At 48.9% G+C, this 27,576-nt stretch overlaps 1 protein-coding gene across 3 annotated transcripts; it reads right to left on the bottom strand.

Moving 5' to 3' along the window:
• Positions 1-179: 179 nt before the first annotated feature.
• PBXIP1 (PBX homeobox interacting protein 1) lies at positions 180-26,804 on the bottom strand. 3 transcript variants are annotated; one of them, XM_075192308.1, is made up of 12 exons: positions 26,698-26,804; positions 18,042-18,131; positions 7,694-7,766; positions 7,228-7,295; positions 6,713-6,854; positions 6,489-6,581; positions 5,686-5,898; positions 5,300-5,323; positions 5,084-5,157; positions 4,505-4,630; positions 2,701-4,157; positions 180-2,230 (listed from the first exon to the last, which is right to left on the bottom strand). In XM_075192308.1, the coding sequence occupies exons 2-12, from the start codon at positions 18,099-18,101 to the stop codon at positions 1,261-1,263; spliced, it is 3,300 nt and encodes a 1,099-aa protein (XP_075048409.1). In that variant the 5' UTR covers positions 18,102-18,131; positions 26,698-26,804; the 3' UTR covers positions 180-1,260. The 3 variants fall into 3 exon arrangements, with proteins under 3 accessions (XP_075048409.1, XP_075048410.1, XP_075048411.1); XM_075192310.1 differs by having other exon boundaries at positions 2,107-2,253; XM_075192309.1 differs by lacking the exon at positions 6,489-6,581.
• Between the last annotated feature and the right edge of the window lie 772 nt (positions 26,805-27,576).

Raw genomic sequence — 27,576 nt, 5'->3', positions numbered from 1 at the left:
GGACTCAAGGGGTCTTTTGATATACAGATTTACTGCTCCTGTATCGAACTAGGACACGGAGGGACATGGTCAACCCAAATACCTTAAACATTGCCCAAAGCCCAGTCTACAGCACAAGTAGAGCCCTGTCCGGGTAACATAACACTTAGTGCAGAAATAATGACACTGGCTGAAACGTCTCAGTTTAAAGTTTTATTTTCAAAGTGCATTAGTCCAACAACAGTTGGGATTAAATTAACCAGCACACAGGCGTCAAACACACTCAAAACAACAACAATCCAGTGTACTCTGTACAGCGCTGCATGTGTAACACAAACGTTAACAGTACAGGTGATTAACAGTCATAAAACTAATGTGTAGAACCATAGGAGGCACCAACGCATTCTACCTCCCCTGCGTATTCTACAAGGTAAAGAAGTCAAAATAATATTATGATCATATTAAACTGTTGAGGTCTCCTACAGGCAGTATATCCACTGACGAGCAGACCTTCTAGTAATGTCATACACTGACCCTTCTATTGCCAGAGCAATCAGTGAGTGATTAAATGTTTTGGAGTGTTGCTAGGACATTGAAATTACATGTTCAAGGCCACAAAATACATTCATTAGTGGGTGAGTTAAAGAGGCATTACATGTAAATCCAAAGTTGTTCCAATATGAATAATCATATTGTCCTACTATTCGTTTAGGGATTCTTGGCACTTAAACTGTTAACTAAATATCGGAAATGGCAGAAAACACGGCAAAGCAAAGCGGTCTCCAAAGATCAAGCTGAAAACGCGTCAGGGATAGTTACAAGGGAAAGACTGTTTACTCCGCTGCAGGCTAAGGCACTAGTGGTTGAGTACGGGATAGTCCCGCAATAAAAGGTCATGGACCGGTCTCTTGTGACAGGGTTAACCTTGCTATAAGCCGAGTCCCAGTGTGACCACAGTTAACGTTCGTGGTTGTGAACAAGCGATTCATTGTGACAACTTACGAGGAATGGGAGCATGCGACTGAACAAACAGTGATACAACTGTGAGCAACATAAAAACATTTTCCTGTCCATATACCATCACCTGCCCTGAGAACACCAGACGGGGTGCCTGGACCGGGAGATCATTTTCTGTTGGCAGACAATGAACATCTTATATATTGCAGATGTTTATAGGAAAAGGAAAGTTCTGAGGGCCATGAACACAAGACAATATTGTGCACAAATCCAAAAGCCTACTAGTGATTGGATATCGTCTGATATGCAGCTGTGGTGCCAGCTCTACACCTTTCTGTGATGTTCATTCTCGTAGAACTTGTGTCTATTCTCATCTCCCTCGTTCTTGTGGTGGTTGGATTTCGAGGTGTAATGAGAGGGTCTTTCATGATTCTTGTGAGAAGGCTGAGGCTCTCTGGGTCTGTGGTCACCTTCTTTCCACGGCTTATGGTCAGAGGACTTGTAGTCATGGTGGTGGCCTCCGTGTTTCTCAAAGTGTGGCTGAGATGATCGGTGATGCTTGTTGGTGGCATCTTTGTCGTGTTTTTGCTGATAGTGTTTATGCTCTTTTTGGAACGAAGATACTGTGTCTTCTTCATTGTGCTTATTGGATGGTTTGTATTTATACCCGTGTCCATGGCCGTCCTTTCCATGTGTCTCAGTAGATTTTTGCTTGCTGTATTTGGGTTGATGCCCATCGTCTTCTATATGAAACCTGTCCTTGTGATAGCGGTGGTCTTGCCAGGCCTCCTGTTCATGGTGTTTATTATGTGGTTTATGCTTGTGGAAATGGCCATCATCTTCTTTCCTTACATGGTGTTCTTGGTAAGATTTGTAGCGGTGTTCTCCATCTTTCCCGTTGGGCATGTTGTACTTAGGCTTCTTCTCAGAATGGCGCCAGTTTGACATACGCTGTTGATTAAATGAATCGCTGTCCTCATCTGTATCGCGGCGGGCTGGCTTGTGGTGGGCTTTGTAACTGTGGCTTTCTTCCTTGTCATGTTTGTGGCTATTCAATCCTGGTTCGGATTCTTCTTCATACTGATGGTTTGGAGACCTCTGCTTGTGTGTTTTCGACATCTTGGACTTTCCCTTATAGAGTTTGAAGTCATGGAAGTCTACATCTAGGTCATCTTTGGAGGCTTCCGTTTCTGCAGAATGTCTGGAACCTGCTTGTTTGAGGCCAAATTCCAATGACTTCTCCAATTTTCCAGGCTTGTTGTGGTGTATGGGTTTGTCTGTCTTCTTGGCAAATCTAGAAAAGGAATTCATTGAGACCTGCAACATGTTATTAGAGGAAGTGCCAATAGTTAGATGTACCCATCATAATCTGTGACACACAACGACTAACGACTGAGTGCAGTCAAAAACGTAATTCTTGCACTTACGATAAACACTCAGCACCTAAATTGACTCTTAGGTATTAAGACAAGCAAAGTGTTATAAGTCAACTGTGTCTAGGTCATAACCCCTCCGACAGTTAGAAAATACAAATGACAGTGGGAGCTAATTAATTATTTACAGAACCTAAAAGAATGTGGAAAAAATTACTGAAAAAAAATCTCAGGAAGACTGATAAATGGGAATAATTTAGATTCAAATCCCTATATGATATAATCCTTCCATAGAGGAACTTGATAACTTATCGTATTTATCCATAAACAACAATAACCCAAGATCTTCAGGAAGCCACGAACTGAAACGTGACTAACTAGACAGACTCACCTTTTCTTGGTGGCCGCTTCGCCAAAAAAGTTGATGTAGACATATCTCTCAAAATCATCCACAATGTCGTCATCCCCAGTCTCCTTCTTTGCCAGGTCTTCCAGAAAATCCTCCACGTCATCCACAAAGTCCTTGAAGCGGATCTTATGATGGGAGAATAGTGGCCCCTCGAAGAAGCCATCTAGAAGAGGTACAAGCTCAGGGAGATGCTTTGAGAGCTGCGTCTTCTCCAGGTAATTCTGAAGGACCTCTTCAAACTTTTTCCTCTGGACAGGACTCAGCTCCACGTTAAAAAGGTCAATGCCATCTTTACGAGCACAGTCTTCCAGGCCAGAACATCCCTCGGGAACACGGTACTGATGATCTGAAAGCTTCTTCCAGAACTTGTTATGGTCATGATGGCGATGAGCGGTCTCTTTGCCATGTGTTTTCTTGCCATGTTCCCTTTTGGCGTTATTCTCCTCTACGTGTTTGTGAGCCTCCGAAAACTCCTTCTGTCCCTTGCGAGGATGGTATCGGTTTCCTGCTTCTCCCTGATGATGGGCTTGCTTTTCCTTCCAGCTTATCCCTGAGTTTTCATGATGGTGATGCGCAGAGTCTCTCGATTTGTGGTCTTTGCCCTTGTCTCTCCAACTCTCAGATTCATGTGGACCCTGCTCTCTCTCTTCAAGGCGTTCCTCCCCACCTTTCTCTCCCTCCCAGTGCCGGTGCTTCTTGTCCCGCCAATGCTGTTCCTGCTTCTCTTCATACTTTTTACTTTTCCATTCTTCATGCTGGGATTCCCTCTGACCTTCTTCAGGCTGTCTCCTGCCATGCTTGAAATGTGTTTTCTTTGACTCACCGGCTGAAATCGAGATATTTGAAGCCTTGCCCAATTTTTCCAGCCTCTTCCACTCTTTATGACTGTGGTCCCTCTTCTCTTCTCCGATTTGTTCTTTCCTTTTCTGTGCATGCTCTACGTACTTTTTCTCCCATGTTTCGGACCTCTGCGTCTCCATCACCAGCTTGTTACTCATATCAGAGATCTTTTTGCGTAAAATATTCTCTTCCTGCCCCTCAGTGTTGTTCACCGTCAGGTTTTCTAAATCTTGCCTGATAGAAGCCAACAACAACCTCTGCTTGTCCAACTCCTGGCGAAGCATCTGAGATTCGGCCACCAATGTCTCCTTCTGTACCAGGAAACCCTCTATCTGCCTCTTAGAGAAGTCCAGGTCCACTTTTAGCTGAGAGTTCTCTTGAACCAATACTTCCTTCTCCAAACTGCTGGCTTCCAATGCCTCCAGCTTCACCTGCAGGTCCTGAAGTTCCTCTTTGGCAGATAGGTGGGCCGTTTCCTCTTTGAGAAGAGCATCCTTCAGTTTCACATTCTCTTCCGTCACAACAAGGTGTTGGGGTTCTGAAGTGACCATCTCCCCGTTGCCGGCTTGGAGCAGGGCTTCGAGCTCTTCCTTCTGTGCCTATGATTATTGGGTGAATCAAAACACAAAAAATTGAATAAACTTGTGCGTCATTTTTTTTGTCTCAAGACTCTGTACAATTTGGTTAATATGTATATCAGGATTGTCCAACCCAGATCTCAAGGGCTGGAATCCACTTAGGAGTTTAATGACTTTAGCAATTAAGACACAATAAATCAACTAGCTATGTCGTAGATCAATACAGAATGAGCTCATGTCCTGAAATTGTTGCCTTCGCCCTCTAGAGATGGATAATGCTGATGTATGTACTAGGAATAGCACACATTATACAACACAGAACGTATAACACGGTGTGATTATAAACCATGTCTCAGGATTCCCAGTACCTGAAGTTTGGCCTGCATATGCCGAATATCCTGGTTCTCTTTGGCAACTTTGTCCAGGAGGCCGCTCATGACCTGCAGGCTGCCCGGATCGCCGGAGAACTGGTCGGCATGTTTCTGAATCCACTCCTGCGCAGAGACAAGGAGACAAAACAGTATGGTACAAGCAATGTACTGCTACTGCTGAGCGATCTGTCGGGAGAGCAAAACATGGACGGCCCACAGAGAACCAATCTCACCATACCTGTATCCTTCCAACGTCATGGGATAGGATTCCAAAGGTACAAAGACAACTCAGGACATTGTGCTCTGGTCTCTACGCCACAAGGTAGTTAATATAGAACGTATAATTCATTGTGGGCCACCGTACACAAAACCGCTTCCAAGGACCTTACCCCAGAAGCTCGTGCCTAGAGTCCTTAAATCCTCTGTTCACAGCCTCAACATCACTCAAGCAGCCTCCTTCATGAAACGGGCGCTAACTCGGAGGTAATGCCACCTCCGTGCCCTCTCGTAAGATAGGAATCTTAACGCTGGTCGGGTCATGCGACAGGCAGACATCATAGTGTGTACTGTCCTCACCTGAATGTCGGCAATGCCTTCTGGCGCCTGGTCTGCTTCTGTCACGCTGCGTGTGAGGACGGTCTGTGGGGCATCTAGACACAAGAAAGACAACATTGTATCACAGTATGGGGGTAACAAGTGTCCCCCCCCACTATATTTTTGGTATTTTAGCCATACACTGACCCACTGCTCTGTACGAAGGAACTCTCCACAGAATGAACCATCTGTACTTACCGTCTTCGGTGCTGAAACCGCTGCCTGTGAAGACAGATTATTAACCATTAGTAGATATAGTATTATCGTGTCTAGATTGAGAGACAGAAGTGACGAATGGCTCCCTGTACATGACACGACACCTGGACTGGTCAGCCATCAACAGTTCTGTTCCCACGGACACACTATCACCAAATGTAATTACTAACAAGTTGTGGGAAACAGGAGAAAGGTGCAAAGATTTAGCTGATCCAGAACACCCAGAATTTATGTTATAGGGGTACGGTCCAGGGAAGGGTATAATACAACGGTACTGCCAGATCGTTGTAGAATTATATATGGCCTCTTACATGTTTAGAATATAAGCACATATATGCAGCCAGCAGAGGGCGCTCGTCACATCTCACCAGAGAAGATCAGAAGTCCGATGCCGACCAGGGCGAGGGCGGCAATGATACACCTATTGAGGGTGAGAGAGGAAGCGGCGTCCGCGTCCTGTTGTTCGGCCTCTCTGACGGTGGGTCCCACACCGACCGGAGGAGCCCCTCTGCCCACTCGTTTCCGGAGACCCTCCACATCGTCGTCGCTGCTGGAGCAGCTCACCTCCTCCAGGTCCACTCCTGCGGGAGGCAGAACAACAGCGGCGGGATAGTGATGTGTCAGTAACGCTGCGGATCTGTGATGCAGCGCAACCGTCTACCATGACTGGGTGGGGTCCGCGCACACAAACACTGTAATAACCAGGATTCCCAAGTCCGTATAGTAAGTTATAGAGCCAGACGGCCACCGGGCCTCGTGATGTTATCTGTTGCTTTACTACATAGGTCCTTGAGCCCCGTTTGTTAGGAGAACATTGTTCAGCTCGTTATGCTCTCCCCAGACAGCTACGGTGACGGCCCAGCGTTCAGGCTGCACTATGATCACTCCGCGATGGCTGCTCCATCACACCGTAAGGCACGGCAGAGTATGTTAGTAACCCTGGCAGCTGTATAACGTTGTGCACACTGGAGGGGGGAGCACAACAACTGGAATACAACGCTCTTTCCCGACCAAAAGAGGCTCTGTCTTGTTTCTCTTTTGCTCCAACGCACAACGTAGTAAAGTCAGACATCACAGGAGCCAGTGATCGAGCGGCTACACAGGGAACGGGCCTCTGTTATCTAGCTCGCGTTCCATGCACGACAACCAGACACCATGCAAAACGCAGCACCTGATCCGCTAGTGGCGCGCTGCCCCCAGGTCCTCAATCCGCCCAGTGCCAAGGGGTCGGGAAAGAACTGCGCTAGTTTCTCAAAACAACTCGCTTCAAGACAAGAAGATAGAGAAGGGAGGCGTCACATGATGTTACATAAAGAAGGAATGCCCCAACAAGGCATGCATTAATCAGGGAGGTACGAGGTGCCATAGTCACAGCTGCCGGTATGAGGCACTGACCCGCTCTGCTGGTGAACCCTGGGCTCTCTTTGCTGAGCGGCTGCCCCCGGTCCTCGGCTGTGCTCTCTGGCTCCCCCGGTGGAATGTCCAGCTGCTCCTGGTGTGTTGGGGTACCAGCGAGAGGTGGAAGAAACTGGGGTTCCTGCAAACAGACAGGATATAGAGTCTGGGGTCTGGGATCTGACACAACAACAATCAATCAGAGACAAGCAGGCCTGCAGAGAAATCTATTATAGATTGTAAGCTTGTGAGTAGCGCCCTCGTACCACTTTATCTGGTAATCTTATTTTATTACTGTGTAAAACGCTGTGGAGCATGCAGGCGCCATGTAAATAAATCTTATTGGTGATAATAGATGTGCTAAGAAGTGCAGGTTTACAAGACCCAAGAGTGCCCCCTACAGACACATTTCAATCCTGTCCTTGTAAACACAAGATCTACTACACAGCTGCATATAACATTATAACACGTGAAATACCGGAGGAGGGGGTCAGATTACTGTATGCTCCTCTCACCTTAACATTCTGGACACTGGCGGACACATCCTTCTCCTCGCTGTGAGAGATTGTGACCGGATCGAACGCTGAAATCAGACATAGCCATAATCACTGACCGCTAAACACAACGACATCACAATGATACGTATTAAAGTGTCCACACACGATACACAAGGTAGTGGGATACGATGGTGAAAGTGGGTGTGGCTACTGCAAGGCAGCGCTATTATCAGCCACCAATAATAAAGCTTCCACTGGTGACTGGTGTTACTGCGCCGCAACGGGTGGTGGAGACACAATACACGGACCAGTCCATGCAGAAGTGTCCAGTGAAACGCGTGCAGTATACCCAGAGGTGCCCAAGCTCTTATATATACACATATCACTATATGAACACCAGTAACACATCCTCATCATGAAGGTCTATTCCCACCCATATTATATATATATATATATATATATCACACATACATATAACAGTTACCTGCAGATGTCACCTCCCCCTGTCCGTGCAGCGTCTCGCTCTCTGCCGCACCAACCGTCTCCACTGGGAGTCCCTGTAAAACGAAGCAGTGGCAACGTTGGTACTGTCCCCGCAGACCGTGGCCCTAACACTGTATATAACCCTAGAATTGGCCCCTGCACACTCTATGCCCTGACATCCTGGTACACATGTAACTACAGGGAGAACAAGCTCTACCCTTCCCACGCTGATGTGTATATAACGTACACCAAGTAAATAGACACAGTAATATGTTATACTTAGGTGGAGCTCTCTGGTGCGTAATAATGTACAATACAGAAAAATAATAAATACTTAAATGTTATTGTTTAATATCACACCTGAAAAACAGACATAGATCAGACTTAAACAAATATAACTGTGAGGCATCATTGTGACAACAGCAGCTGCCTGACCCCATGTGTGCGATGTATGAGATTATTATAACGCTGCGTGTGATACTATATAATGACCAAACTGGCTCCTAGTGACTGGATAGGCTGCACTCTCAGTGATGTCACTGGTACCTAGTGACTGGATAGGCTGCACTCTCAGTGATGTCACTGGCTCCTAGTCACTGGATAGGCTGCACTCTCAGTGATGTCACTGGTTCCTAGTGAATGGATAGGCTGCACTCTCAGTGATGTCACTGGCTCCTAGTGACTGGATAGGCTGCACTCTCAGTGATGTCACTGGTCCCTAGTGACTGGATAGGCTGCACTCTCAGTGATGTCACTGGTTCCTAGTGACTGGATAGGCTGCACTCTCAGTGATGTCACTGGTTCCTAGTGACTGGTTAGGCTGCACTCAGTGATGTCACTGGTCCCTAGTGACTGGATAGGCTGCACTCTCAGTGTTGTCAATGGTTCCTAGTGACTGGATAGGCTGCACTCTCAGTGATGTCACTGGTCCCTAGTGACTGGATAGGCTGCACTCTCAGTGATGTCACTGGTCCCTAGTGACTGGATAGGCTGCACTCTCAGTGAGGTCACTGGTTCCTAGTGACTGGATAGGCTGCACTCTCAGTGATGTCACTGGTTCCTAGTGACTGGATAGGCTGCACTCTCAGTGATGTCACTGGTCCCTAGTGACTGCATAGGCTGCACTCTCAGTGATGTCACTGGTTCCTAGTGACTGCATAGGCTGCACTCTCAGTGATGTCACTGGTTCCTAGTGACTGGATAGGCTGCACTCTCAGTGATGTCACTGGTTCCTAGTGACTGGATAGGCTGCAATCTCAGTGATGTCACTGGTCCCTAGTGACTGGATAGGCTGCAATCTCAGTGATGTCACTGGTCCCTAGTGACTGGATAGGCCGCACTCTCAGTGATGTCACTGGTTCCTAGTGAATGGATAGGCCGCACTCTCAGTGATGTCACTGGTTCCTAGTGACTGGATAGGCCGCACTCTCAGTGATGTCACTGGCTCCTAGTGACTGGATAGGCCGCACTCTCAGTGATGTCACTGGTCCCTAGTGACTGGATAGGCCGCACTCTCAGTGATGTCACTGGTCCCTAGTGACTGGATAGGCCGCACTCTCAGTGATGTCACTGGTTCCTAGTGAATGGATAGGCCGCACTCTCAGTGATGTCACTGGTTCCTAGTGAAGGGATAGGCCGTACTCTCAGTGATGTCACTGGTTCCTAGTGAAGGGATAGGCTGTACTCTCAGTGATGTCACTGGTTCCTAGTGAAGGGATAGGCTGCACTCTCAGTGATGTCACTGGTCCCTAGTGACTGGATAGGCTGCACTCTCAGTGATGTCACTGGTTCCTAGTGACTGGATAGGCTGCACTCTCAGTGATGTCACTGGTTCCTAGTGACTGGATAGGCTGCACTCTCAGTGATGTCACTGGTTCCTAGTGACTGGATAGGCTGCACTCTCAGTGATGTCACTGGTTCCTAGTGACTGGATAGGCCGCACTCTCAGTGATGTCACTGGTTCCTAGTGACTGGATAGGCCGCACTCTCAGTGATGTCACTGGTCCCTAGTGACTGGATAGGCCGCACTCTCAGTGATGTCACTGGTCCCTAGTGACTGGATAGGCCGCACTCTCAGTGATGTCACTGGTTCCTAGTGACTGGATAGGCCGCACTCTCAGTGATGTCACTGGTTCCTAGTGACTGGATAGGCCGCACTCTCAGTGATGTCACTGGTTCCTAGTGAATGGATAGGCCGCACTCTCAGTGATGTCACTGGTTCCTAGTGAATGGATAGGCCGCACTCTCAGTGATGTCACTGGTTCCTAGTGACTGGATAGGCCGCACTCTCAGTGATGTCACTGGCTCCTAGTGACTGGATAGGCTGCACTCTCAGTGATGTCACTGGTTCCTAGTGACTGGATAGGCTGCACTCTCAGTGATGTCACTGGTCCCTAGTGACTGGATAGGCTGCACTCTCAGTGATGTCACTGGTTCCTAGTAAAGGGATAGGCTGCACTCTAAGTGATGTCACTGGTTCCTAGTGAAGGGATAGGCTGCACTCTCAGTGATGTCACTGGTTCCTAGTGAAGGGATAGGCTGTACTCTCAGTGATGTCACTGGTTCCTAGTGAAGGGATAGGCTGTACTCTCAGTGATGTCACTGGTTCCTAGTGAAGGGATAGGCTGCACTCTCAGTGATGTCACTGGGTACTAGTGAAGGGATAGGCTGCACTCTCAGTGATGTCACTGGTTCCTAGTGACTGGTTAGGCTGCACTCTCAGTGATGTCACTGGGTACTAGTGAAGGGATAGGCTGCACTCTCAGTGATGTCACTGGTCCCTAGTGACTGGATAGGCTGTACTCTCAGTGATGTCACTGGCTCCTAGTGACTGGATAGGCTGCACTCTCAGTGATGTCACTGGTTCCTAGTGACTGGATAGGCTGCACTCTCAGTGATGTCACTGGTTCCTAGTGACTGGATAGGCTGCACTCTCAGTGATGTCACTGGTTCCTAGTGACTGGATAGGCTGCACTCTCAGTGATGTCACTGGTTCCTAGTGACTGGATAGGCTGCACTCTCAGTGATGTCACTGGCTCCTAGTGACTGGATAGGCTGCACTCTCAGTGATGTCACTGGCTCCTAGTGACTGGATAGGCTGCACTCTCAGTGATGTCACTGGCTCCTAGTGACTGGATAGGCTGCACTCTCAGTGATGTCACTGGTTCCTAGTGAAGGGATAGGCTGCACTCTCAGTGATGTCACTGGTTCCTAGTGACTGGATAGGCTGCACTCTCAGTGATGTCACTGGCTCCTAGTGACTGGATAGGCTGCACTCTCAGTGATGTCACTGGATCCTAGTGACTGAATAGGCTGCACTCTCAGTGATGTCACTGGTCCCTAGTGACTGGATAGGCTGCACTCTCAGTGATGTCACTGGTTCCTAGTGAAGGGATAGGCTGCACTCTCAGTGATGTCACTGGTTCCTAGTGAAGGGATAGGCTGTACTCTCAGTGATGTCACTGGTTCCTAGTGAAGGGATAGGCTGTACTCTCAGTGATGTCACTGGTTCCTAGTGAAGGGATAGGCTGCACTCTCAGTGATGTCACTGGGTACTAGTGAAGGGATAGGCTGTACTCTCAGTGATGTCACTGGTTCCTAGTGACTGGATAGGCTGCACTCTCAGTGATGTCACTGGGTACTAGTGAAGGGATAGGCTGCACTCTCAGTGATGTCACTGGTTCCTAGTGACTGGTTAGGCTGCACTCTCAGTGATGTCACTGGGTACTAGTGAAGGGATAGGCTGCACTCTCAGTGATGTCACTGGTCCCTAGTGACTGGATAGGCTGTACTCTCAGTGATGTCACTGGCTCCTAGTGACTGGATAGGCTGCACTCTCAGTGATGTCACTGGTTCCTAGTGACTGGATAGGCTGCACTCTCAGTGATGTCACTGGTTCCTAGTGACTGGATAGGCTGCACTCTCAGTGATGTCACTGGTTCCTAGTGACTGGATAGGCTGCACTCTCAGTGATGTCACTGGTTCCTAGTGACTGGATAGGCTGCACTCTCAGTGATGTCACTGGCTCCTAGTGACTGGATAGGCTGCACTCTCAGTGATGTCACTGGCTCCTAGTGACTGGATAGGCTGCACTCTCAGTGATGTCACTGGCTCCTAGTGACTGGATAGGCTGCACTCTCAGTGATGTCACTGGTTCCTAGTGAAGGGATAGGCTGCACTCTCAGTGATGTCACTGGTTCCTAGTGACTGGATAGGCTGCACTCTCAGTGATGTCACTGGCTCCTAGTGACTGGATAGGCTGCACTCTCAGTGATGTCACTGGATCCTAGTGACTGGATAGGCTGCACTCTCAGTGATGTCACTGGTCCCTAGTGACTGGATAGGCTGCATTCTCAGTGATGTCACTGGTTCCTAGTGACTGGATAGGCTGCACTCTCAGTGATGTCACTGGCTCCTAGTGAAGGGATAGGCTGCACTCTCAGTGATGTCACTGGCTCCTAGTGAAGGGATAGGCTGCACTCTCAGTGATGTCACTGGTCCCTAGTGAAGGGATAGGCTGCACTCTCAGTGATGTCACTGGTTCCTAGTAAAGGGATAGGCTGCACTCTCAGTGATGTCACTGGTTCCTAGTGAAGGGATAGGCTGCACTCTCAGTGATGTCACTGGTCCCTAGTGACTGGATAGGCTGCACTCTCAGTGATGTCACTGGCTCCTAGTGACTGGATAGGCTGCACTCTCAGTGATGTCACTGGTTCCTAGTGAAGGGATAGGCTGCACTCTCAGTGATGTCACTGGTTCCTAGTGACTGGATAGGCTGCACTCTCAGTGATGTCACTGGCTCCTAGTGACTGGATAGGCTGCACTCTCAGTGATGTCACTGGCTCCTAGTGACTGGATAGGCTGCACTCTCAGTGATGTCACTGGTTCCTAGTGAAGGGATAGGCTGCACTCTCAGTGATGTCACTGGTTCCTAGTGAAGGGATAGGCTGCACTCTCAGTGATGTCACTGGTTCCTAGTGACTGGATAGGCTGCACTCTCAGTGATGTCACTGGCTCCTAGTGACTGGATAGGCTGCACTCTCAGTGATGTCACTGGCTCCTAGTGACTGGATAGGCTGCACTCTCAGTGATGTCACTGGCTCCTAGTGACTGGATAGGCTGCACTCTCAGTGATGTCACTGGCTCCTAGTGACTGGATAGGCTGCACTCTCAGTGATGTCACTGGTTCCTAGTGACTGGATAGGCTGCACTCTCAGTGATGTCACTGGTTCCTAGTGAAGGGATAGGCTGCACTCTCAGTGATGTCACTGGCTCCTAGTGACTGGATAGGCTGTACTCTCAGTGATGTCACTGGTTCCTAGTGACGGGATAGGCTGCACTCTCAGTGATGTCACTGGTTCCTAGTGAAGGGATAGGCTGCACTCTCAGTGATGTCACTGGTCCCTAGTGACTGGATAGGCTGCACTCTCAGTGATGTCACTGGCTCCTAGTGACTGGATAGGCTGCACTCTCAGTGATGTCACTGGTTCCTAGTGAAGGGATAGGCTGCACTCAGTGATGTCATTGGTTCCTAGTGACTGGATAGGCTGCACTCTCAGTGATGTCACTGGTTCCTAGTGACTGGATAGGCTGCACTCTCAGTGATGTCACTGGTTCCTAGTAACTGGATAGGCTGCACTCTCAGTGATGTCACTGGTTCCTAGTGACTGGATAGGCTGCACTCTCAGTGATGTCACTGGTTCCTAGTGACTGGATAGGCTGCACTCTCAGTGATGTCACTGGCTCCTAGTGACTGGATAGGCTGCACTCTCAGTGATGTCACTGGCTCCTAGTGACTGGATAGGCTGCACTCTCAGTGATGTCACTGGCTCCTAGTGACTGGATAGGCTGCACTCTCAGTGATGTCACTGGTTCCTAGTGAAGGGATAGGCTGCACTCTCAGTGATGTCACTGGTTCCTAGTGACTGGATAGGCTGCACTCTCAGTGATGTCACTGGCTCCTAGTGACTGGATAGGCTGCACTCTCAGTGATGTCACTGGTCCCTAGTGACTGGATAGGCTGCATTCTCAGTGATGTCACTGGTTCCTAGTGACTGGATAGGCTGCACTCTCAGTGATGTCACTGGCTCCTAGTGAAGGGATAGGCTGCACTCTCAGTGATGTCACTGGCTCCTAGTGAAGGGATAGGCTGCACTCTCAGTGATATCACTGGTCCCTAGTGAAGGGATAGGCTGCATTCTCAGTGATGTCACTGGTTCCTAGTGACTGGATAGGCTGCACTCTCAGTGATGTCACTGGCTCCTAGTGAAGGGATAGGCTGCACTCTCAGTGATGTCACTGGCTCCTAGTGAAGGGATAGGCTGCACTCTCAGTGATGTCACTGGTTCCTAGTAAAGGGATAGGCTGCACTCTCAGTGATGTCACTGGTTCCTAGTGAAGGGATAGGCTGCACTCTCAGTGATGTCACTGGTCCCTAGTGACTGGATAGGCTGCACTCTCAGTGATGTCACTGGCTCCTAGTGACTGGATAGGCTGCACTCTCAGTGATGTCACTGGTTCCTAGTGAAGGGATAGGCTGCACTCTCAGTGATGTCACTGGTTCCTAGTGACTGGATAGGCTGCACTCTCAGTGATGTCACTGGCTCCTAGTGACTGGATAGGCTGCACTCTCAGTGATGTCACTGGCTCCTAGTGACTGGATAGGCTGCACTCTCAGTGATGTCACTGGTTCCTAGTGAAGGGATAGGCTGCATTCTCAGTGATGTCACTGGTTCCTAGTGAAGGGATAGGCTGCACTCTCAGTGATGTCACTGGTTCCTAGTGACTGGATAGGCTGCACTCTCAGTGATGTCACTGGCTCCTAGTGACTGGATAGGCTGCACTCTCAGTGATGTCACTGGCTCCTAGTGACTGGATAGGCTGCACTCTCAGTGATGTCACTGGCTCCTAGTGACTGGATAGGCTGCACTCTCAGTGATGTCACTGGTTCCTAGTGACTGGATAGGCTGCACTCTCAGTGATGTCACTGGTTCCTAGTGACTGGATAGGCTGCACTCTCAGTGATGTCACTGGTTCCTAGTGAAGGGATAGGCTGCACTCTCAGTGATGTCACTGGCTCCTAGTGACTGGATAGGCTGCACTCTCAGTGATGTCACTGGTTCCTAGTGACGGGATAGGCTGCACTCTCAGTGATGTCACTGGTTCCTAGTGAAGGGATAGGCTGCACTCTCAGTGATGTCACTGGTCCCTAGTGACTGGATAGGCTGCACTCTCAGTGATGTCACTGGTTCCTAGTGAAGGGATAGGCTGCACTCTCAGTGATGTCACTGGTCCCTAGTGACTGGATAGGCTGCACTCTCAGTGATGTCACTGGCTCCTAGTGAAGGGATAGGCTGCACTCTCAGTGATGTCACTGGTTCCTAGTGAAGGGATAGGCTGCACTCAGTGATGTCATTGGTTCCTAGTGACTGGATAGGCTGCACTCTCAGTGATGTCACTGGTTCCTAGTGAAGGGATAGGCTGCACTCTCAGTGATGTCACTGGTTCCTAGTGAAGGGATAGGCTGCACTCTCAGTGATGTCACTGGCTCCTAGTGACTGGATAGGCTGTACTCTCAGTGATGTCACTGGTTCCTAGTGACTGGATAGGCTGCACTCTCAGTGATGTCACTGGTTCCTAGTGACTGGATAGGCTGCACTCTCAGTGATGTCACTGGTTCCTAATGAAGGGATAGGCTGCACTCAGTGATGTCATTGGTTCCTAGTGACTGGATAGGCTGCACTCTCAGTGATGTCACTGGTTCCTAGTGAAGGGATAGGCTGCACTCTCAGTGATGTCACTGGTTCCTAGTGAAGGGATAGGCTGCACTCTCAGAGATGTCACTGGTTCCTAGTGAAGGGATAGGCTGCACTCTCAGTGATGTCACTGGTTCCTAGTGAAGGGATAGGCCGCACTCTCAGTGATGTCACTGGTTCCTAGTGAAGGGATAGGCTGTACTCTCAGTGATGTCACTGGTTCCTAGTGACTGGATAGGCTGCACTCTCAGTGATGTCACTGGTTCCTAGTGACTGGATAGGCTGCACTCTCAGTGATGTCACTGGTTCCTAGTGAAGGGATAGGCTGCACTCTCAGTGATGTCACTGGTTCCTAGTGAAGGGATAGGCTGCACTCTCAGTGATGTCACTGGTTCCTAGTGAAGGGATAGGCTGCACTCTCAGTGATGTCACTGGTTCCTAGTGAAGGGATAGGCTGCACTCTCAGTGATGTCACTGGTTCCTAGTGAAGGGATAGGCTGCACTCTCAGTGATGTCACTGGTTCCTAGTGAAGGGATATAGTTCGGGGGTTTTAGCACCTATTTCAAGCTGTGACACCTCTCAGTACTGGGCTGGAAGCTCCCACCTCCCATCATCTGGAGTTTGCCTGGTGGTTTCTCTAGTTCCTTTATGGACATAAGACCCTCAGGCCTCCCTCCCCCGGAGCGGTCAGTCAGGATGTACATACATGTACACTGGTGGAGTCTGATGTCACTGTCAGTGCAGTCTGAGTCCGGCCACCTGGCACAGTGAGCGGGTGGAGGATGGGAGATGTAACATGTGCTGGGATAGTGGGTAAGGAGGGCACAGTGGTTCCAGCTCCCAGTTGGTCACTCTCACATCACTGCCAGGATTGCTGGATGTGGCCTTCGCTGCACAAACAGTAAATTCTTATTTTAGTGGTGGGGGCTGAGTGTCTGCTGCTGATCCTGCTGTCTGCAGTCCAGCAACCACTCTGTCGTCTTATCTTACTGGCCCTATAAATAGTAACAGTCAGCTTATAACAGAGTCACTGCAAACACAACCTACACACCCAGAAGAGCAATCGCTAGATTGTAAGCTCCTGGGAGCAGAGCCATTAGTGATGTCACTAGATTGTAAGCTCCTGGGGGCAGAGCCATTAGTGATGTCACTAGACTGTAAGCACCCAAGAACAGGACCCTGGTAATGTCACTAGCCCTTAGTTATGTCATTAGATTGCAAGCTCCCGGGGGCAGGGCCACATATATAGGAACTAACTTGAAGATCCAATGTTTCATGTCATAATATAGCAGCGTATAATGAATGACAGACACGCTAGGGGAGGAGCCACGTCCCACACGGCTGTCACGGAGGAGTCGTGTGAGCAGCAGCTGCAATTACTCAGCTCTAACACTATTCAGACTCACATGAAACACAATCCTTCTATAATCTGCATCCAGCACATAGCGGCAGGGACCCCACGTCTACTAAGCAGTGTTATCACACACAGTCAGCATCCAGCACATAGCGGCAGGGACCCCACATCTACTAAGCTGTGTTATCACACACAGTCAGCATCCAGCACATAGCGGCAGTGACCCCACATCTACTAAGCAGTGTTATCACACACAGTCAGCATCCAGCACATAGCGGCAGTGACCCCACATCTACTAAGCAGTGTTATCACACACTGTGAGCATCCAGCACATAGCGGCAGGGACCCCACATCTACTAAGCAGTGTTATCACACACAGTCAGTATCCAGCACATAGCGGCAGGGACCCCACATCTACTAAGCTGTGTTATCACACACAGTCAGCATCCAGCACATAGCGGCAGGGACCCCACGTCTACTAAGCAGTGTTATCACACACAGTCAGCATCCAGCACATAGCGGCAGGGACCCCACATCTACTAAGCAGTGTTATCACACACAGTCAGCATCCAGCACATAGCGGCAGGGACCCCACATCTACTAAGCAGTGTTATCACACACAGTCAGTATCCAGCACATAGCGGCAGGGACCCCACATCTACTAAGCTGTGTTATCACACACAGTCAGTATCCAGCACATAGCGGCAGGGACCTCACATCTACTAAGCAGTGTTATCACACACAGTCAGTATCCAGCACATAGCGGCAGGGACCCCACATCTACTAAGCTGTGTTATCACACACTGTGAGCATCCAGCACATAGCGGCAGGGACCCCACATCTACTAAGCAGTGTTATCACACACAGTCAGCATCCAGCACATAGCGGCAGGGACCCCACATCTACTAAGCAGTGTTATCACACACAGTCAGTATCCAGCACATAGCGGCAGGGACCTCACATCTACTAAGCAGTGTTATCACACACAGTCAGCATCCAGCACATAGCGGCAGGGACCCCACATCTACTAAGCAGTGTTATCACACACAGTCAGTATCCAGCACATAGCGGCAGGGACCCCACATCTACTAAGCAGTGTTATCACACACAGTCAGCATCCAGCACATAGCGGCAGGGACCCCACATCTACTAAGCAGTGTTATCACACACTGTGAGCATCCAGCACATAGCGGCAGGGACCCCACAACTACTAAGCAGTGTTATCACACACAGGACGTACCTCTGTGTTTGGGATGACCCAGTTATTCTCTGAGTCTCGGCTCTCCGGCTCCTCCGACATCCTTATCCTAGGTGTGGAACCTCCGTTATCCTAGAAAGAAGAGACGCAGGGTCATTCCTCATGGTCCGCTCCACCCGCAACTACACATCAATAACATCACTCACAATGCAGAATAACTTTACAACTAGTGGAGAAGGCCACAGACCAGGGTCACCAGGAGAGTATAACCAGCAAGGTGTACTGGGGGGGGGTGATGGGTACGTAACACTGGGCACAGTCCGGGATAGGTCCCTCTATTTAGTCCCCATCTCAGCCATCGCGTCATCGTAGTGCTGGGACCACTGCGTCGGTGACTATGATAATGATCAATGGTTAACACAGCGGTTTATTTACAAATGTAACATGGGTTATAAATAAATGTATAGTGCGCACGAGAATGTACTTTGTGGCATCTCAGGGTTTCCCTATCAGATGTGTACAATCACCCTGTAATATCTACAGCGTTCATATTGTTGTAAGAATATTGCTCACACAGATGTGGAATTTGTTTTTATTGAGAAGTGATGTCGTGTGTTTTGCATGTTACCCCTGCAGGTGGCTGAATTAGCTCTCTATAGAAGGTGCAGTAATATAAAGAGCAGGGGACTGACTATCAGATAGGATAGAGGGCTGGGCAGACAATATAGACTGTGTTATACTCCATAGGTCTTACTGTCACTGTCTGCAGTATACAAAGTCTGCAGGAAGTGATGAGACACGAGGGGACAACTCCAAACCAGGCACTACTTTGTGGGGGGCCCAATTTCTTTAGGGGCCCCTATATCGCAGAGTACAGGAAACCCAGAGTTAAAGAGAACATTTCAAGCTCCTCATATTCCATATTTGCACTATTACACAGTGCTTTGAGCCTAGACAGCCCCCCTCCAAAATTAATGGGGTTACCGTAACCCACTTACTCGCAAGGAATGTATTTGTTCAGACATTGTGGATCCATTATGTCTTCTCCCAGAAGGTTTCCTCCAGGCCACAGAGCCGGAGCTGGGTGAGGCACAGAGAAAGTCGGGCCAGGGGGCGAGCGCCCAACATCCTGACTGCCCCACGCTCACCCCCTGGCCGACGTCCTCCACCCCTCACACCTCTCCTGCTGCCCGCTTTAAAGCTAGGGAGGGGGAACACTCATTGGCTTTACAGAAAGGTATGATATAACACAGAACCATATGATTGTGTATGAAGGGTGAGCTTTCTAGAGCGCTGGGCACGTTAAGAAGAGACCTGCGAGGCTTCTAGGATCTATCTGGTTGTTCCCCAGTAACACTGGTCTGGTTGATTTGTTTAAGGTTTTGTTTTGCAAATTTCTACAAGTAACCAAATGAGTTTTGAGTGTAATAGCTGCTGTCAGAGGACGGTGGGAGCAAAGTTACTGATAGAGACCATGCTCGGTATAGAACAAGTGTAGCCTGATAATGACAATACTATGTACTATCACTTCTACAGCACACTGTAGCAATGAGCTGTGTATGCAGAGTCTACCTGGAGGATCGGATACGGCCCCGGCACTATGTCGGATACCCGCTGGCTGGGTGTTAATCCGACCACCTGTTCCTCAGCCTGTTGCCCCTCTCTCTCTCACACAGCAGCTATTTCTTGCTCACATTAATGAATGGCCTTTTCAGACGCAGCTGTCCATGTAATCAGGGTCAAGGGACCATCCCGAGCTCCGATGGCCGTTACCCATAATCCCACCAGCCCCAACCATAGTTACTAGAGATACAAGCTCTGCAGGTCACCATACAGACTAATCTTGTGGAAGATCCTTGGACAGAGCCTTGTAGCCCCCCAGACAGGAAGGAACGGTCTATCGGACATTCTGGCCAGAGAGAAGGAGGTCTACATCCAACCTGTGTCTGTTCCAGCAGCTGGGAGCAACAAACTCACCACTGTCCAGGAACTGCATTGGGCAGTAGAGAGGGCGCCCCCAGTGGAAAGAGTGGGTGATAGGGACTGAGACCAAATACAACTTGCCCATTGTCCCCACTCAGTCTGAGGCTGACAGGTTTGGGGTGGACTGCAGGGTACTTCTCCAAATCGGGGTCTCTCAGTGTTTGCCTTATATCTGTCAGTAGTCATGAATTAAGGCACCCTCCGGTAATCCGGTGTGTATCTACCTTCGTGAAGCCTGTGCCTATGGTGTATACAAGGCCATGAGGTGCTAGTTTGGTTTCTAGACGAGGGCGACAGGAGCCAAGGGTACAACAGCTCCATCATGCACGTGACGTTTCCCTACGTTGTCATCCACATTGTCACACGCTGTAACACAATCCACACACAAGTGACAGCTCTTTGGCTCACTCTCAGACACTTCGGTAGTGATGTGGTGTTGGCACAGCACCGAATAGAAGACAATGAAGAGTTCAGCCTTATTACAGCGAGTCACAAACCATGTCCTCTGAAATCATGTAACACAGATGGTTGAGCAGTGTGAGAGTGATGAACGATCCGGGTTACACCTGTCCTGTCTGTGCCATCAGCATTCTGGGCCCCCAGCAGCTGATCGTCCAATCACCACCGCTCACGAGGAACAACTGACAGGGGGAAGGGGTGAGAGAAGGGAAGGATTGTCAGTCTGTCATCGTGGTGGCGAGAGAGAGGAGATGGATTATACATAAGAATAATCAAAACACATCTATGACATTTGGATGTTACACACAGGTCTGTGATCTGTCCATACCTGGAACATGTGGTGACTCTGAAGTTTGAGACACCAAATATAAGATATAGTAAAGTGACTCAGAATACCCCCGGCACTCACAGGGGGATATATATTATTAATCACATTTACATCACAATCCCAAAGATAAGGATAGAAAAATCCTGATTATTTACTACAAATCTTCTCTAGGAACAACAGTCACGAAAAACTGCAGATACTACAAAGACCCCTCTCCTATGTCCTCCATGGTCAGTATCACAGTGACCACCTTTACGACAGTCACCGGAGGGGGGAGCAGTAAGATGAGCAAGAGATCCAAAGATCCCTCTACCGCGATGCCCCATTAATAAAGGAGAACTTTACTTAGAACTGCTGTTTTCGGGGTTTTGCGTTATAAACACAGATTAGTAAATAGGCCCCACAGTGATCAGTACTGTAGTAATGTTTAATGGTCCTGTGCATCTAACTTAGAGATTATTTACTTTCCTCTCTGGATTGCTGACAAGACAGGGAAACCTCTGGGGGAGTCACCGGGTGCACCCCGAAAGATGGAGAGCGAGGGGCAGACACAAGGCAACACAGCAGGAGAGATGTCTGTGTGCCTCAGTCTCACCGTACAGAGCCCATATAAGGCAGTGCTGAGGCAGGAGACATCTGGGAGCTGGAGGGGGGATCCGTGTAGTGTGTGTACAATATATCACTTCATCAGTCATGTACTGGACAGCTAAATACACAGGGCGAGCTGCAGAGACCCAGAGATGCGGCTGTACGAGTAGTGCAGTGACCCGCTTGTAATTGGTTGTTTGTGAGCGCTCCTCACATCATGTCACTGCCCCTATCACATGCAGCCCTGTCCTCACTAACACATCACTCATCTCCTGATATACTCTGTGCTGCTGGGGACCCTGCTCCTTCCACTATATAACTCTCAGTCTGTGGCTTCCTGCTGCCTCCATTCCCCTCCTCACATCATGTCACTGCCCCTGTCACATGCAGCCCTGTCACTCATCCCCTGATATACTCTGTGCTGCTGGGGGACCCTGCTCCTTCCACTATATAACTCTCAGTATCCTGATATAATCTGTGCTGCTGAGGGACCCTGCTCCTTCCACTATATAACCCTATTTCCTGATATACTCTGTGCTGCTGTTATCACCTATAAACCAGCGACACCCCAGAGAAGCAGAAGGTGGATGCAGTAACTTCCTATCTCATGAAACCACAACTTAACAAAGAGGAACATTGTCAGAGAGACAAATTGTAAAACACAGAGGACTAGAGGCAGCTGATAACAGCTGCTGATCTATTAATACAGGGTCTGGTGTGCACCCCACACTCAGTCACATCTAGGAGCCATCATGATACATTATGGTGGTGGGAGATGTGCAACCACTGAGCCACCCATAACGGTGGTGACACGAGAACTTTATCTGCTGAAATGTCTCCCTACAGGGGGGGGGGGGGGGGGGAGGCCAAGAGTGTGTTCATTAGCCTCTGTACTATATTCACATCTTACTACATATTATAGATTGTTATTCACATGGGATCCATAATTATATACCCTTTCGCCAGGATCACATCAACACGATCAGTCCCATCATTACCACTCTGACAGCGAGGGTGAATAACACTGATTATCTGGTTACTCCGGCACCGGGCATGAGGACTTACAGACTGACGTGTGGTGAACAGTCAGTTCTTGAAGTTGATGTGTTGGAAGCAGGAAAAATGGGCAACGTGAGGATCTGAGGGACTCTGACAAGGGGCAAATAGTGATATCTAGACGGCTGGGTCAGAGCATCTCCAAGACGGCCGGTCTTGTGGGGTGTTCCCGGTATGCAGGGGTTAGTACCTACCTAAAGTGGTCCAAGGAAGGACAACCGGTGACAGGGTGACGGGTGCACAAGGCTCATTCATCCGCCTGGGGAGTGAAGACTAGGACGTCTGGTCCAATCCTACAGAAGAGCTGCTGTAAAGTTACTGCCGGCTATGATAGAAATGTGTCAGATCACACAGAGCATCGCAGCTTGCTGTGTATGGGGCTGCGGAGCCACAGACCGGTCAGAGTGACCATCCTGACCTCTGTACACTGCACAATGCGCCCACAATGGGCACATGAGCGCCAGAACTGGATCATGGAGCAATGGAAGAAGGTGGCCTGGTCTAATGAATCACGTTTCCTTTTACATCATGTGGACGGCCGGGTGCATGTGAGGCTGGAGAAGAGATGGCACCAGGATGCACTATGGGAAGAAGACAACTCGGCAGAGGCAGTGTGATGCTCTGGGCAATGTTCTGCTGGGAAACCTTGGGTCCTGGCATTCATGTGGATGTTACTCTGACACGTACCACCTACCTGAACATTGTTACAGACCAAGTACACCCTTCATGGCAGCGGTATTCCCTGATGGCAGTGCCCTCTTTCAGGGCCCCTGTCACACTGCAGGAAATGTTCAGGAATGGTTTGAGGAACATGACAAAGAGATCAAGGTGTTGACTTGACCTCCAAAGTCCCCAGATCTCAATCCGATCGAGCGTCTGTGGGATGTGCTGGAGGAACAAGTCTGAGCCATGGAGGCCCCACCTCACAACTTACAGGACTTAAAGGATCTGCTGCTACCACAGGACACCTTCAGAGGTCTGGTGGAGGCTTCAACAGGTCAGAGCTGTTTTGGTGGCACGAGGGCGACCTACACAATATTAGGCAGGTGGCTCTACTGTTGTGGTTGATCAGAGTATATTATATTATGTATAATACACAACTGATGCATGAAGCTCTGTGTTGTAGTGTATTATAAGAAAATATTAGGTACATACTGTAAGATACAGGAATATTCACACCCGCCTAATCTGTTGGCCGCTTGTTACCCCAACCTTGGCACTCAATACCACCCGCTTCCTTCAGAAGTGCCCTCGTGCTGCTGCGCACTCTGTAGGAAATCTCTCTCCATGGGCAAATGTATCCTCTCGCCCCACGGCTCCACCCTCTCCCTCGCTCAACAATCATTTTTTAAGTCACTCATTTCATCCCAGTCCTACGGTTCTCGACACCTCTTTGTCACGTTCAACTCTCTCCTCTCACCCCCCCTCCCCCCCATCATCCCGCTCTCCCCCTCTCTGCTGCTGACTTTGCCTCCTTTTTGTCCTCAAAATTGAAGCCATCAGGCTCGAGATCTCCTCCTCGCATCATTCTCCTGCCACCCTCATCACCCCACCATCCTCCAACATCTCAGGAGCTCCTTCCGCCTTGCATCGGGTGAAGATGTCCACTCCCTCGGTCTTTCCTCTCCCCATCTACCTGCCACCTTGATCCCATCCCCCCGTCACCTCCTTTGCTCTCTCTCCCCTACTCCCTGCTCTACCTCGTTCAACTCATCAACCCGTCACTGTCCCCTCCTCCTTTAAACATGTCCTTATCTCTCACATTCTCAAAGAACCCAATCTTGACCTCACCTCACTCACTAACCATCGCCCCCTCTCAGGGACCTGTTCTCAGCCCTCTACTCTTCTTGCTGTGCACTACCTCCCTGACGATCTCATCACTTCCTTCGGTCTTCAGCATCATCCATACACCGATGACGTTCATCTCTACAACTCTTCTCCTGATCCCTCACTCGCCTCTCTGCCACCTCCTCTTGGATGTCCTCACGCTTTCTGAAAATCAACATTTCCAAAACTGAACTCGTCTTCCCTCCTTCTAGATCTTCATCTCACCTTGATCTCTCTATCACCATTACCACCACCTCCATCCCATCTGTTCCTCCTCCACTGCCCCATACATCTCCATTCAAACCTGCCCGTTCCTGTGGTCGGCCAATGACCGTCACCTCTCCTCTACCCTGATCACCTCATCCCAGTCCAGAATGTAAGACTTCTCCTGGGCTGCCCCCATCACTGGAACGACCTCCCTCGCTCTGACCGGCTGTCCCCTAATCTGTGCACCTTCAAACGGGACTGACCTGTTCCTCAAGGCCTACCAGCCATCCACCTAACCCTCTCCCCATACTCGTTCTCCTCACCTCTGTCTTCCCCAGTCCCCTTACTCGCTCCTCTTCCATGTGATCCCCTCCTCTGACTCCCCCTCGTGCCTGCAGTCTCAGTGCCCTCCCTTTAGATTGTAAGCTCTTATGAACAGGGCCCTCTTCCCTCCTGTGACTATACCTATTCTTCTGCTCCAAGGTCACTGTACCAGCTATGTCTGGACCTATTACCTGTTTTCCGCTGTGCACTGTTATACTCTGTGTGGTCTATTGGTTGTACTGTGTGCGGCGCTGCGGAGATATTGTAGCACCTTATAGATAAAGGATAATAATAGTCACCAGGTCATGTGACTCCTGGGAGATGGGTAATAATCACACCCAGGATATATATAGGGGTAACGGGGTATATACGGTGTAATATAGAGGTATTGGGGTATATACAGTGTAATATAAGGAGTAACAGTGTATATACAGTGTAATATAGAGGTAATGAGGTATATACCGTGTAATATAGAGGTAACGGGGTATATACAGTGTAATAAAGAGGTAATGGGGTATATACAGTGTAATATAGAGGTAACGGGGTATATACAGTGTAATATAGAGGTAACGGGGTATATACAGTGTAATATAGAGGTAACGGGGTATATACAGTGTAATATAGAGGTAACGAGGTATATACCGTGTAATATAGAGGTAACGGGGTATATACAGTGTAATAAAGAGGTAATGGGGTATATACAGTGTAATATAGAGGTAATGGGGTATATACAGTGTAATATAGAGGTAATGGGGTATATTCAGTGTAATACAGAGGTAATGAGGTATATACAGTGTAATATAGAGGTAACAGGGTATATACAGTGTAATATAGAGGTAACAGGGTATATACAGTGTAATATAGAGGTAACGGGGTATATACAGTGTAATATAGAGGTAACGGGGTATATACAGTGTAATAGAGGTAATGGGGTATATACAGTGTAATATAGAGGTAATGGGGTATATACAGTGTAATACAGAGGTAATGAGGTATATACAGTGTAATATAGAGGTAACAGGGTATATACAGTGTAATATAGAGGTAACAGGGTATATACAGTGTAATATAGAGGTAACAGGGTATATACAGTGTAATATAGAGGTAACGGGGGTATATACAGTGTAATATAGAGGTAACGGGGTATATACAGTGTAATATAGAGGTAACGGGGTATATACAGTGTAATATAGAGGTAACGGGGTATATACAGTGTAATATAGAGGTAACGGGGTATATACAGTGTAATATAGAGGTAACGGGGTATATACAGTGTAATATAGAGGTAATGGGGTATATACAGTGTAATATAAGGGGTAACAGGGTATATACAGTGTAATATAAGGGGTAACAGGGTATATACAGTGTAATATAAGGGGTAACAGGGTATATACAGTGTAATATAGAGGTAATAGGGTATATACAGTGTAATATAGAGGTAATGAGGTATATACAGTGTAATATAGAGGTAATGGGGTATATACAGTGTAATATAGAGGTAATGAGGTATATACAGTGTAATATAGAGGTAATGGGGGTATATACAGTGTAATATAGAGGTAATGGGGTATATAAAGTGTAATATAGAGGTAACGGGGTATATACAGTGTAATATAGAGGTAACGGGGTATATACAGTGTAATATAGAGGTAACGGGGTATATACAGTGTAATATAAGGGGTAACAGGGTATATACAGTGTAATATAGAGGTAATAGGGTATATACAGTGTAATATAGAGGTAATAGGGTATATACAGTGTAATATAGAGGTAATGAGGTATATACAGTGTAATATAGAGGTAATGAGGTATATACAGTGTAATATAGAGGTAATGGGGTATATACAGTGTAATATAGAGGTAATGGGGTATATACAGTGTAATATAGAGGTAACAGGGTATATAATGTAGTATTAGGGTACATACCGCCGCCGGGTGTCCGCTCTCGCCCTCGGGTCACTCCGCAGTGTCAATTTCTTTTCCCGTTCACTCTGGAGAAACTGAGGGTCGGGGGGACACGTGACGCCGTCTGACCAATCCGCACAGCTCGAAAGAGGTTTGAGCCAATGAGGAGACAGACGGTCTCCAGGGGGCGGAGTCTCCCGCCCCCAGCAACAGCCAGGGGCCGGATGATTGACAGGAGACTGCTTAACCCTCCACCTGCCGGGGGAGAGTGACAGTGACAGGTGGGAGAGGGGGCTGATGTTACACTGTACAGGGGGCAGAGAGGAGGGGGCTGATGTTACACTGTACAGGGGGCAGAGAGGAGGGGGCTGATGTTACACTGTACAGGGGGCAGAGAGGAGGGGGCTGATGTTACACTGTACAGGGGGCAGAGAGGAGGAGGCTGATGTTACACTGTACAGGGAGCAGAGAGGAGGGGGCTGATGTTACACTGTACAGGGGGCAGAGAGGAGGGGGGGCTGATGTTACACTGTACAGGGGGCAGAGAGGAGGGGGCTGATGTTACACTGTACAGGGGGCAGAGAGGAGGGGGCTGATGTTACACTGTACAGGGGGCAGAGAGGAGGGGGCTGATGTTACACTGTACAGGGGGCAGAGAGGAGGAGGCTGATGTTACACTGTACAGGGGGCAGAGAGGAGGAGGGGGCTGATGTTACACTGTACAGGGGGCAGAGAGGAGGGGGGGCTGATGTTACACTGTACAGGGGGCAGAGAGGAGGGGGGGCTGATGTTACACTGTACAGGGGGCAGAGAGGAGGAGGGGGGGCTGATGTTACACTGTACAGGGGGCAGAGAGGAGGGGCTGATGTTACACTGTACAGGGGGCAGAGAGGAGGGGGC

Source organism: Mixophyes fleayi, chromosome 12 (assembly GCF_038048845.1).
Source record: "Mixophyes fleayi isolate aMixFle1 chromosome 12, aMixFle1.hap1, whole genome shotgun sequence".
NCBI lineage: Eukaryota > Metazoa > Chordata > Amphibia > Anura > Limnodynastidae > Mixophyes > Mixophyes fleayi.
The sequence above is the reverse complement of the archived record's forward strand: the minus strand, read 5'-3'. Positions and strand labels throughout refer to the sequence as shown.